This window comes from Elephantulus edwardii, unplaced genomic scaffold (genome assembly GCF_000299155.1).
Source record: "Elephantulus edwardii isolate Elephantulus edwardi_28Jun2011 unplaced genomic scaffold, EleEdw1.0 scaffold00070, whole genome shotgun sequence".
Classification (NCBI taxonomy): Eukaryota; Metazoa; Chordata; class Mammalia; order Macroscelidea; family Macroscelididae; genus Elephantulus; species Elephantulus edwardii.
In genome coordinates, this window is record NW_006399820.1 from 9,567,283 (window position 1) to 9,580,759 (window position 13,477).

At 38.0% G+C, this 13,477-nt stretch overlaps 1 protein-coding gene across 1 annotated transcript in view; it reads right to left on the reverse strand.

Annotated features, from left to right (window-relative positions):
• The window catches only part of CDKAL1 (CDK5 regulatory subunit associated protein 1-like 1), an 886,114-nt gene that overhangs the window by 627,346 nt on the left and 245,291 nt on the right, over nucleotides 1-13,477 (reverse strand). Inside the window, exon 5 of the mRNA XM_006888658.1 lies at nucleotides 276-324. Within this exon, the coding sequence (XP_006888720.1) occupies nucleotides 276-324 (49 nt within the window). The remainder of the gene's footprint in view (nucleotides 1-275; nucleotides 325-13,477) is intronic.

The following is a 13,477-nucleotide window of genomic DNA, read 5'->3' on the forward strand; positions in this document are numbered from 1 at the left end:
TGTTGTACATAGGGTCGCTATGAGTCGCAGGCGACTCGACGGCACATAACAACAACAACAACTGGTGGCCTAGTGGCAAGAAGCTGCACTGCAATCCCAAATGCACGCAGTTCAAGGCCACCAGCTCCGCAGGAGGATGGGAAATTTCCTTCCTTGCGATTAACGACCTCTGAAAATCCACTGGATGGTCAGCTATGAGTCAGTACACAACAACAACATATTCATATTATAGTTCAAAGAACATATACATTTGCTTCTCTATTTGAAACAATTACCTTTAATTGTTTCCTCCACAACTTCTACCACACGATCAATCTGTTGGACCTAGAAAAGAAAAGGAAATATTTAAACAAACAATACACAGGGATAAAAGAAATTCATTTATTCTTATGCTCAAAGAATGATTCAACATAATGATGATAGAGAAAATACTGAATTTGTCAAGGATTTCATTTTACTTGAATCTGTCAATCGCAAAGAAACAGTAAAGAAAGCAAGTGACCCAATTCATTCATTGGGTAAATCTACAGTAAAAGATGCTGTAAAGCATGCTATTTTGAGAACTAAAATATGCCTGACCCAAGCCATGGCATTATTGAGTGCTTCCTATGCATGTGAAAGATGGACAATGAATCGAATGGCTGAAGAATATTGAATGTCATTGAATTCCGGTGGTGGTGAAGAATACAAAACACATAATGGAATGCCAGAAGAACAAATATATCTTCGAGGAAGGAATACCAGAATGTCCCTTGCAAGCAAAAACGGCAACACTTGATCTCTCTTACTTTATATACATTATCAAGTGAGATCAGTCCATGGAGACATATGCTTGGTAAAATAAATGTCAGTGGAAGAGAACTTGCACAGAGACAGACTGAGGCAGAGGCTGCAATGACAGGCTCAAGCACAGCAACCACAGTGAAGATGCTGCAGGACAAATCAGGGTTCTCTTCAGAAGAACACAGGGTTGCTATGAGAGAAAACCTCTTCAACTATCCCTAACAATAACAACACCAAAATTAATGTTACAAAGTGTCTCGAAGTATATGAATAGAATTTGTCAATAATTAACGTATACGGACACATTTTTTTAAAACTCTATGTTCATGCTCTGGGATACAATGAAGTATGAAAACATCATCTATTTTTGAGTAACAGTTGCAGAAATCCAATTGCATGGAAATAAAGTGCAAGGTACTTTATTAGGTGGCCTAGTGGTAAGAATCTGCCCTGCAATCCCAAAGGAACGAGGCGTGAATCCACCAGCTGCTTCAAGATAAAAAGATGGGCAATCTCCTCCCTTGTAATTAACCACCTCTGAAAACCTGCTAAAGGATCAGCTATGGGTCAGTTCCAACTCCATGGCACAAGACAGCATCAACATTACAACAATACATCCTGATACATAAAGATACGATGTATACTTACTTAAAACATGCCTTTTTAAACAGTTTCCAAAGGGGTAAAAATCCAGTATAAAATGAAAGCTAGTATTAAGGAGATCTGCTCCAAAATCTAGATTTTATTATTTTTATATTCAGAACCCTTTTAATATATTTCTACCAAACACTGGGTACTGTACTCAGTGCCACGGAATACTGTCAAATAATACAGCTCCTGCCCACGAGATCTGTGATTAAGAAAGATTTCCCAAGGTGCCTTTGGAACACAGAGAGAAAGTAATAAAATCAGATTTAAAGGCCTGGAAATACTTCGTAAGGAGTAAAAGATGATTCTTGAGAGATAAATAGGATTCAAATATAAGGCACTCACTAGGGAGACTGAGTAAGAGTGCAGAGAGTTTAGGGAAAAAACAAAAAAAAAACAGAGTACTGTTTAAGAAGTTAAGGGAAGAGAGGAAGTAAAGAATAGGTTAAAAGGCTATTGCATGTGCTTTAAAAGTTCTCAAAATAACAGTATTTAATTAGAGAAGGAATTCACCAAAATTTTTCAAGCAAAAAAAAATCAAAACAAAGAGAATAGCCCAAATAGCTATTACCATCCTCTATCCTCCTTTTTATCTGCTCGGGTGAAATCCCTCGTGATGTACAGGTATAGTCTAAGACATGTTCTGCTGCTGAACACACAGAGCTTTGTACTTCAGTGTTTCTTCTTTTTCACACACACAATCACACACAAATAGTGTATGTGTAATATAAAAGGCTTTCCACTTGACTTTTGTTTTAAACATTCCAAGTACACAGAGATCTATTTCATTCTATTTAATAGCTCTCTAGGGAGCTCTGGTGGCCTAGTCGTTAAGGAGTTGTATTGCAAACACAAAGGCACAGAGTTTGAATCCACTAGCTCCTCCACAGGAGAAAGCTGGGTAATCTCCTCCTCTGTGATTTACCACCTCTGAAAATCACTGGATAGGTCAGCTATTAGTCAGGTCTGGCTCCATGGTACAGACCTACAATAGTCTCACTATATGTTAAGTACCATCAAGTTGCCTGAAACACATAGCAATCCTAGGTATAGCAGCTCTGAAGCCTGCCCTGTCCTGAGCTAGTCTCATTGACTCTGAAACACTTATCCTCACTGCCACAGTTACTGTACCAATCTATCTCGTCCTGGGTCATCCTTTCATGTGCTGTCCCTCCACCTTTCTGAGGATAATGTCCTTCTCCAAGGACCAGTCCCTCCTGGCCCCGTGCCCAAAATATGTGAGATGAAGCTTCAAAAATTCTAGCTTTGAGCATTGACCTATTTGTTTTCTTGGTGGTCCATGGTATGCTCACTGTATGGATGTATGACATTCATCCATTATGAACTTTCAGGATATTTCTAACCTTTCATTACTATAAAACAAAGCTTCAACAAACTCCAATGACATAAAGAGAATATCTGTAAAGATTTTATTGAAAAAAGAGTAGCCAATTCTTTAAAAATATTTCTTTGCTTTTGAGAGGAGCGAACTGGGGGCGTTGGGGAGGGAGGGCTGGGCGGGGAGAGAAGTGCAGCAATGACTGAATGGAAATCCAAATTCTCTGTAAATGTTCATTAAAAATCATTAAAAAAATAAAATAAAAAAATATTTCTTTGCTCTCAGTATCTTACAGGAAATAAGGGAAGACCTAGGAAAATACACTTGAATCAAACATTAAAAAAACAAAGAACAAAACCTTTAACCATTAGCCTAACATGAGAGCAACAACAGCAAGAATGACTGATAAATTCTCAAAGAAAATAAAAGTTTAATATTTAGCCCTCTACAAATCAATACCACCTAGAGACATGTTCAACTCAACCACCTTGAATCATTAAATTAAAAAAAAACCCAAACCAACTCTCCTTGTCATGGAGTCAGAACCAATATATCGTGGACCCTATAGCAAGTTGGCAAGGCTGTAAATTATCCAAGAGTAGATTGCTCTTCTTTCTCCCTTGGAGTCGCTGGTTAGTTCAATGAATTAAATAAGTGAGGTGAATGATAGTGAATCACAAATAACAGTAAGAGTTAATGCTGACAAAGGGGGTTCTGTTATCATGGTCTAGAAGAAGTTAGATGCCTGCTAACACGAACTTGCTTTTCTGGCAGTTCAAAAGCAGCAGTAGCTCTGTGAGAGAAAGAAGCAATTTCCTCTAGTGTGATCAATAGCCTTGGAAATCTGACAGGAGACAAGCTATGAGTCAGTTATGACTCAACAAGGTTGAGTTGCTTTGAGTTCTAATAAACTACACTTCCAACCAGATGGTTAGAAAGGAAAGGGGGTAGGAGGGAATGAGTCTTGGTAGGTAAAAGAAATAAAATTGTTTTTGTCATTGGTGTTAGGTGAGTAGACTAAGATTCATAGCAGCCCTGTGAATAACAGGTCTGTACTTGGCTCTAACCTAAGCCAACCTCTGTCTCTGTCTCTGAAACACCTCACACTATGCCACAGTCATGGTACCTACCAATCCATCTGATCCAGGGTCTTCCTCTCTTGCACTAACCCTCCACCCTTTCAAAAATGATGTCCTTCTGCAAAGACTGGTTCACACTGACAAAATGCCAAAGTATGCGAGATAGAGTTTCAAAATCTTTGCCTCCAATTTACAACCTAGTTTGACAAACAGAACAGACCTGTTTGTTCTCTTGGCAGTCTATGGTATGTTGAGTATCCTTCTCCAGCACCACAACTCAAAGGCATCGATTCTTCTTCTGTCATCCTTAGTCACTGTTCAGCTCTCTGATACACAGCAAGCAACTGAGGAAACACACCTTAGCCTTTAGACTGACATCATTGCTCTATAGCACTCTGCTGAGGTCCTCCGCAGATTTTCCCATTGCAACTCATCTTCTGATTTCCTGACTGCTGGTGCCAAGGGTGTTGACTGTGGATCTTACCACAATGAAATCATTAGCAACTCCAATCTTTTCTTCATTTATCTTAATGCGGCCTATTGGTCCAGTGGTGAGGATTTTTGTTTTCTTGATGTTGTGATGCAACGATCCCCTCAGAACTAGCTTGCTTTTCTCAGAGTCTAACAGTTCTAACAAAGAGTTACGTGGATGAATTAAAGATCCCCCCCATGTAATCATTCATTTATCAATAACTGAGCCTGTGACAAATACCAAGAGGTAAAGAAAAGTAAAGAAACAGCACTGAGGGATCTCTTCTCAAAGCTCCAACAGACTACACAAAGATGGCATTTTGAAAAGACAATGATGAAATAGCTAAGGTGGAGAAAGAAGAGCCAGAAAGGAGAAATGAAGTGGAAAAGGGTCAAGGGAAGAAGGAGCAAAGGAAAGTAAGACAAGCAGGAAAGGACAGAGAAAAGTGAGGAATTGCAAAAGGAAAGTAAAAGAACACTGACAGTTATAATCAGAGCACAGATGGGAGTGACTTAGAATGTTTGTAAAAGAAGCAAGATTCAAGATCCGGTCATCAGAACAAATTACTAAAGAGATGATGGTGATGACTAGTGAAGTTGAATTGTGAGAAAGGTAAGCTGATGGTGTTAGTGAGAAATTACACACAGACACCCAGATTGCCAGGATAACAGAGACATGGAATAGAGTAGGGAAGAGGTGACTGAATTTCCCAGTGAGTCTGCGTAGATCACCTAGGTATCATAGTGAGGGCGCTGTTGTTGTTATGTGCCATTGAGTCAGAATTCTCTGGTACCTGAACCTCCAACATGTTTTCAGAGGTTGTAAATCAAACGACAGGAGACTGCACCCTTTTTTCACAGAGGCAGTGGTGGTTGTTGTTGTTTTTGTTATGTGTCGTCGAGCTGCTTGAGACTAACAGCGACCCTATGTACAACAGCCTTAAACTCTGCTCTATCCTGTGCCAATCGCACTCTTACACTCCCATCCCATTACCCTAGTCACTAAATTAATCCACTTCATAGAGGATCTTCCCCTCCTGCGCTGTCCCCCCACCCTACCAAGCATGATGTCCCTCTCCAAGGACCAGTCTCTCCTCACAACATGTCCAAAGTATGTTAGACGGAGCCTGAGAATCCTTGCCTCCAAGGAGCAGCCTGGTTTAACCCTCTCCAAGATGAATCTGTTTGTTTTCCTAGCAGTCCATAGTACCCTCAATACTCTTCTCCAGCATCACAGCTCAAAGGCATTAATTCTTCTTCTATCCTCCTTGGTCATTGTCCAACTCTCTGGTAGTGGATTCAAAACAGCTGCTTTTGTGTTGGCAAAATGACTACTTACTACGAGGCCACCAGAGCTCCCTATATTAAGGTAAAAAAGAAAATTAAAAAGTATGTATGAGATAGTACAATGGCTGAGCCAAGATGAAAAAGCTTTCATACACTGTTAGAAACATAATACTGCAAAAAGAACAACACACAGAAATAACTTTTAACTGCCTTAAAGCACGTAGTCTAAATAAGAAGCTACATCCCTTGAGAAAAGTTAGAACAACATGCAAAGGAAGGATTCTGTTAAAAAGTTGAGCAGGAGCTAAATCCATGAAACTCTTAGAAGAAAATATAGTCATAAATCTTCATGACCTTTGATTAGGATTTAAGTTCTGACATTTAAATTAGGAAATCAGGCACAACCCCTAAACAACAACAACAACAAAAAACCCAACCAAGAAATAGATAAATTGAACATCATCAAAATTAAAACCATTTGTTTCAAAGGTCATTAACACAAAAGTAAAAAGATAAAATACAGAATTAGAAAATTATATTGAAAATCATATTGTGATAAAGGACATGTGTGCCTGGAGTATATAAGACTCATACAAATCAACAATAAAAAGACAACCTGATTTTAAAAATGGGTGAAAGACCAGAATAGACATTTCTACAAAGATGATATAAAAGGGGACCATAAAAATATTTTACAAATTCTCAGTATCATTAGCAATCCAAAGAACGTAAATAAAAATTACAATGAGATACAATTTCACACATACAGTTGTTGTTTTAAAGTACCGTCCAGTCAAGGACAACTCAGAGTGATCCTGTGAACAACATATCTGAACCCTGTCCTAGCCTGTCCCATTCTCATAATTTCCGGCAGACTTGAGTCCATGATTGGAAAGAGGGAAGGTCACACACATTAAATGTCTATGATTAAGAAAAAATAAGTTTCAGAATACATAGTTACTTGGGAAAATTGTCTAGGAGTTTCTTAAATAATGAAAACTGGAGTTACTGTATTATTTAAGCAATTTGACCCCAGTCTTAAATCCAACCAAAACAAAAACATGTGTCCACTGAAACTTACAAATATTCATAGCAGCATTATTTACAATAGTTAAAAGGTAGGAAAATCTGAGTGCTTAAAATTTGATAAAGACAACGGAATGTCACTCAGCTATAAAAAGAAACAAGACTGCTGTATGCCACAGGTAAACCGTAAAAACATTATGCTGAAGGGGGAAAAGGCAGGAACAAAAGATTACAGTGTGAAATTACATTTGTATGAAATGTAAAGAATAGGAAAATATTGAGAAACTGAACCTAGGTTAGGAAGGGGACTGACTATTATGGGTTAGAAAAATGTTATATAGTGGTGGTTCTGTAAATCTATTAATTACTTATAATTATTAAACTGTACACAATTAATAGGGAAATTATGTGGTGGGTAGATTTTATTCCAATAAAGCTGTTACTTAAGTTTAAAAAAAAGTTTAGAGAAGTAATAAGCTAAATCATGAAAATCAAGGAAATATTTAGGTTCAGATTAAAGGAGAATGACAACTAAATGCAATCTGGTGGTGTAGCCAGTAGAATGTTGCATTACTAACCAGAAGATAATTATTAGGACAATTGGCAATTTCTGAATAAAAGATATAGACTAGTTTATGTTGTTGCTGCATACTGTCTAGTCAGAACCAACACAGCTGACCACCCCAGTGGGTTTTCAGAAGCAGTGAGTCGAGAGAAGACACACACACAAACACAATTTTGTCAGTTTCTATATAAAGCATCTACTGCACATGTGAAAGACCTTCTCAGGGTGGAGAGCAGAAGGCCGTGATAAATAAGTGTTCCCAATGCCCAAGCATTACCAAGAGGTCCAGCAGTGAGAGATTAAGCCATGGTGGAAAGCACACAAATATATGGTAACAAAGGTAAGGACAATGAGATGAAATACTCTAAAGGCTCCTGAGAAAACATGGCTATGAAATCACACAGGGCATCACAGAGCATCCTGAAACAATGTTACCGACAACTGGAGGGTTGCTTGGCAATCTACAACCTGATTCCACTTTCTAAATAAATCATGAAGGAAAAGTGCAACAATGAATGAATGAATGAATGAACGAACGAAAATCCAACATCTCTGTAAATGTTCATTAAAATTAATAAAATAAATTTTTTAAAAAAGATTATTTTACTTTAGTGAAGGCACTTACTGCAGATAGGTCTGAGCCTACATTTGAGCGGTGGTATTCACTAGAACTTTGGGATCTGCAAATCTCCATTGAGTAGCATGATTAGATGTGAAAAAGACAAGACAGTCCTTCAATTTCACTTTGACATTCTGCCATGGCATCACAGTAAGAATATGTGAACTTCAGTGATGTTGTTTCCTTAAGGTTCTGGGGAAAGATTGCACTCTGAGAGTTAAACTTTGAGAGTAAATTATCACCCTAAGGCAGAATTTACTTGACAGCCACAGGTGTAGCGTTCACAGACTAAACCACAGTAGAGAAATGGAAATTCACTTGAAAGGAAAAATCATTTGTCCCTCACTAAATAAATTAGAGACACAGGCAATACTTAAGGTCATCATTATCTTGACAAATGGTGGGGGCTTGAGAGTCGCTATGATACCGGAAGCCATGCCAATGGAATTTCAAATACTATTAAGCTGACCCATGGTGGACAAGTTATAGTACGATTTCCAAACTAAGACAAACTAGGAAGAAAGGGCTGGCACTCTCCATCCAAAAATGAACAAATGAAAGTCTCATTGGATCATAACAATATAGCACTGAAAGATGAGTTCCAAAGGTGGAAAGCACCAAAAATACAGTGACTGCGGCACTCAACGTGAGCATATCAGTGATTCTGAAGCTAGCACATTAGTGGTTAAGGTTGTGTTCTCTCCTTTTTTCTCTCTTGCCAGTAGGCAACACTGACTCAAAAGCAAATTCACTCAGTGGCATTGAGTCAGAACTGGCTCAAAGCTGACCCTTCAGCACTTTTCACAGACTGTACAATTACACGGAAGGGGAAGGCTCATCTTTCTCAGCCGATGGATTTGGACCACTTGCCTTTGGGATAGTTCAACTTCTTACTAAGTCACTACAGCTAGTTATGAACAACAAACCTGACTTGTAAACCTTTTCTGAAATACATTAAAAACTAGTAAAAATAAAATAACTGTTGGAGAAGATAAACTAAATAAAAATTATACCTGTTGCATACAGTTAAGAAACTAAATATTGACTCTTTCTTTTGGGGGCCATTTTTTTATACATTTAAATTTATTATCACATCACTGCTAATGTGCTTTTTGTGCCTCAAAGCATATTTTTTAGGTCACATGTCTTTCTACAAAAAAAAAATCTCTACTCAAACTTTGGTGTCTATAATTCTTCTCTACTCCAGATGCTAAGCACTAAGAACAGTTCTTAATTTCTTTATTCCTGGACTTTATAGAAATTTTAAAAACCTCTCAAATCTACTGCATCTCATGACGATCCTCCATTGGGTTTCAGAAGCTGTAAATCATTACCAGAGGAGAATGCCTGCCGGAGTTGATAGATTCGAACAGGTGCTTCTTCTGTCAGTAGGCCAGCACATCACACATCGATGCCGCCAGGGCTTCTGTAGACTATAGAAAGCTTCCTTAAAGATGTCTCAACATTGCATTTTCCCCCCAATCCTTCACTGCTTCTCAGAAACAAGAGACCATAAAGGTCTGGTTTTTCATACATAACTGACCAAATCTCATGATTTGTTTCTTTTTGTTGTTGCATTTCTATGTAGGCCTGCCTCAAAAACATGATTCAAAAAAAAATAAAAACACATCAAATCACTAAGTACAAAAAAATCAGGCATTCTTTCCATTCCTAAAAAAAAAAAAAACAAAAACAAAAACCCTGTTCTTTTTTTATCATTCATTCTCTTGGAGGCAGAAGGAAGTTTCTGCTCAGCAATTCCAGAATTGCTTTTCAGATAGACTTTACAGAGCAAGTTTTCTATGAAAAGGTGATGTTCCACTCCATGAATCCACAGTGCTTCATAAGCTATCTGGTGGCAGTAAAGAGATTTTCTTTTATGCTGATGGTCACAGAGAATCTGCTTGATTATAGACAGCTGAAAATATATCATGTGGGTTTTTTTTAAGAAGTACTTGATTACACAAGAGCACGGGAGTTCATTTAATGACTGACGGAAAACAGCATGTCTGTTGCCATTTGCAGTAAGGAAAGTAATGGAGAATTCACTGAAGGAAAAAACCATAAAAGCTGAAAGCAGAGGACAGAGGAAAAGTAGCAATCTTGAGTGGGAGAACAAATTCAAGATACACATACAGTAATGAAGAGTATATTGAATGTGTTATTGAAGGGACGGAAAGCTGTTCTTAATTAATACTATAAATTGTAGTCCTGAATACACAAGAGCTTGGAATGTGGCATATAATTCAAATAAAATAAATAAAACAGTATCTTGTGTCCTTCAGGCACTTAGTTATAAATATACAGAAAAAGACATGCAGCATGTTCCATTACTGACTCCATATGCTCATGACAATGATGTAAGGAGGTGGTGAGTAAACAATTCATAAATAACATTAATGAGTCATTCGGCTGCAAAACTTGTAAAAGAAATCCATAAACAAATTTTATTTCACTATTATAAACTACTCTAAATTTATAACTGAAGATATATTGAAGAAACAAGCCTTACAAACAAAAAAAAAGTTAAGAGGTGCCATTCTGAAATTTCCAAACTGGAGGGCTGGTGCTGTTTGGCAGAATTTTTGGTTATGGGGGAAAGGTTTATAAGCTACTCTGTCCAGTATGGTAGACCTAGACACAGTAGATTTTTTACAAACAAGAAATGTGGCCAGTGCTAACAAGGAACTGAATTTCTTATGGCAAGTAACTTAAATTTAAATAGCCACATATGACTACTGACAAACCATACAAGAAAGCACAAATACAGAGAATGAGAGTAATATAAACGCTTTGTTGCCTCCCTTTGGTACAAAATTTTAACACGTTGCCACACACTTTTAAATTGACGACTGTGCTTAGAAACACATCCCCACCCCACCCCCACCCCCGATGTATTACCGTCATTTGCAGCAACGTGTTTAACCTTAATGTATTAAATTGCCAACATTCTGGGGAGGGCTAAAAGGTGATACTGAGGCACACTACTAGTGATTAAAAATACAGGAATAATTAACACAGCTTTTATCAAGTCTGACAATGATGCTTTGGCTAAGTATAAATTGAAGGAAAATCTCTGCGTGTGTGTGTGTGTGTGTCCCCATCCGTGTCCAAGAGCACGTGCACATGTGTGCAAGTGACTATGTAACACTAGAGTTAGGGTGTCAGCGTTTGAATAAACCTAGAGCTGGAGCTAATAAATAAACTCAAATCAAACCCATTCAGTCAAGATCTTCCCTACACATCGTGACCTGCCACTGGGTTTTCAAGGCTAATAATTACAGGAGGAAGCTATGCACATTTCTCCCATGCAACATGCCAAGAGCTCCTAAGGGAACAGAAGCTGATACAACTCTACAGTCAGAATCAAGCAAACCTCTCACCAGGTGGCAATAATGCTGGGATCTGAATCCCAAACAAGAGAGAGCATGCGAACCTCCAGGAGAGGTGGGTTCTGGGCAGAGCAAAGAGTAAGATGCAGATGGATTCTAGCATCAGAAAAAAGGACATCAAAATGTGAAAATTCTAACCCCTGCTCCTGAGAATATGATCCAGATTGCAAGTAAGGGCTTCCCCCCCACCCCCCAAATATTTTATCATGTATGTTGTTGTTGTTTTTAAGCACCGTCGAGTAGTAGTAGACTCATAGTTACCCTATGAACAAAAGACCTGAGCAGTGTTAATAGAGTTTCCGGAGGCAAGCCATTTCAGAAGTGGATGCCACTCCTGCTTCCAAGCTTGTTTTCAACGGAAAGTGCCACCAAACACTGTCCACCACGGGTAACCATTATTACATAGAGAGAAAGTTTTATCATATATAAGCATTATTTATACATCCTATAATATGAGACTGTTTTAAAATCATAAAGGGATCTTTATGAAAATCATTCATAAACATATTTTACTTAAAGATTCATGCCCATATTATGGGCTGTGTTATGTTCCTAAACTTTGTTAATGTATTTTTTAGGATAAAGAAAGCATTTGACTTCATTTCTAGTAACTACTAATTTAATTTTTAAAATCTATTTCTTTTACATCAATTCTTAGCTGGTTTACTTTGTTGTTGTTGTTTTAAACTTTATTCTGATTTATTCACAAAGTTTGAATACATTCTTTTTCACAAAAGATCCTCCCCATTTTCTTCACCCCACCCACACATCAAATTGTGCAAGTCTATGATTAACACCCTATCCACCCACCATCTTGACCCCTCTGTCCCCCCATCCTGCTCCTCCTTGGATCCGAATACTCATTCTACAATAATGGTTTTATACAGTATTTGTCCTTGTGGGACTGAGTTAGTTCACTAAACATAATGCTCTCCAGTGTAAGGGCTTTCTTTTGTTATGTTAATGTACTGAGAAAGGATCTTAAATCTAACCACTTCTAAACTGTTACGGTTATTGATGGTCAAGTCAAGCATTACTCTTAGGGGCCCTGTGAACAAAAGGTCTGAAGGCTTTCTGTAAATATAACTATCGACATTTATCATAGTTCATATAGTTTCCAGAGGCATTTTGTTTAGGAAGTGGATGCCACTCCTGCTTCCAAATAAAAAAAAAAGCAGGTTAGGCACATGTACCAACAAGGAAAAGCAGCACAGCATGTACGAAAACAGTTGTAAGCAATGAAGCACTAATTACTGGAAGATGTTAGAAACCAGAAAAGCAATCTACAGAATAAATCGGCACAACCATGCCCAAATTTGAAATCTTAACCCAAGAATCTGTGAAACAATAAATTGTTGTCCATTTGGGTGAAAAGGTAAGAAACACAGAGAGAAGGAAGGAAAGCAAGATGATAAGGAGACAGAAGGAAGGGCCAGCAAATTAGCAGAGTGGTGGAGAAGAGGTCAGATAACTAGGACAGAGAGAATATACAAGACATGAGACCTTGGAGACTATGCTATGCAATTTGGACTTTATTTACAAAAGAGAGACATGAAAAGGTTAATACACTGATTTTAAAAGCCTGCTCAGTCTCATTCTGTCAATTTACAAAGCCTGTTCCATGTGTACATGACATTACATGTAAATTACTTGATGTGAGTTTTTCTACTTGCAAGAATCCAGTGGGATTTTACTACATTTTTACAGTGAGAGAGGGAGATGGAGAAGAGGGGGAGGGAGAGGGAGGGCAAGAGGAGAGGGGGAGGGAGGGAAAGGGATGGGGAGGGAGAAAGAGAGAGGGGGAGGGAGAGGCTAGGGGAGGGGGGAGAGAGAAAGAGAGATGATTGATTCCTTAAAATTAAAAACAAAAACGTCCACAGTTATCAAATCAATTCCAGCTTATAGCAACCCTTTGGGTTTCTAAAGCTATAAATAAGTATAGAATGCTACGTTTGTCTCCATTAAATGGCTAATGGGTTTGAAACAGTGACTTTTCATTAGTAGTCAAGCACTTTAATCATTGTGCCACCAGGACAACTTGTCACATTCCTTCTAATTAAAAAATGTCAAATCTTTTAAAACACTTGAAAAACTCCAGTGACTGTCAAAGGAAGGAAGGAAAACATTTTATGTAGACAGAGATAAACGTAAATATAGAAATATAAGTAGAACAAAGCTGCAATGAACATGGGTGTGCATATATCTGCTTGGATGTCAGATATGGTCTCTTCAGGGTATATTCCCAGTAGTGGAATTGCTGGGTCAAAT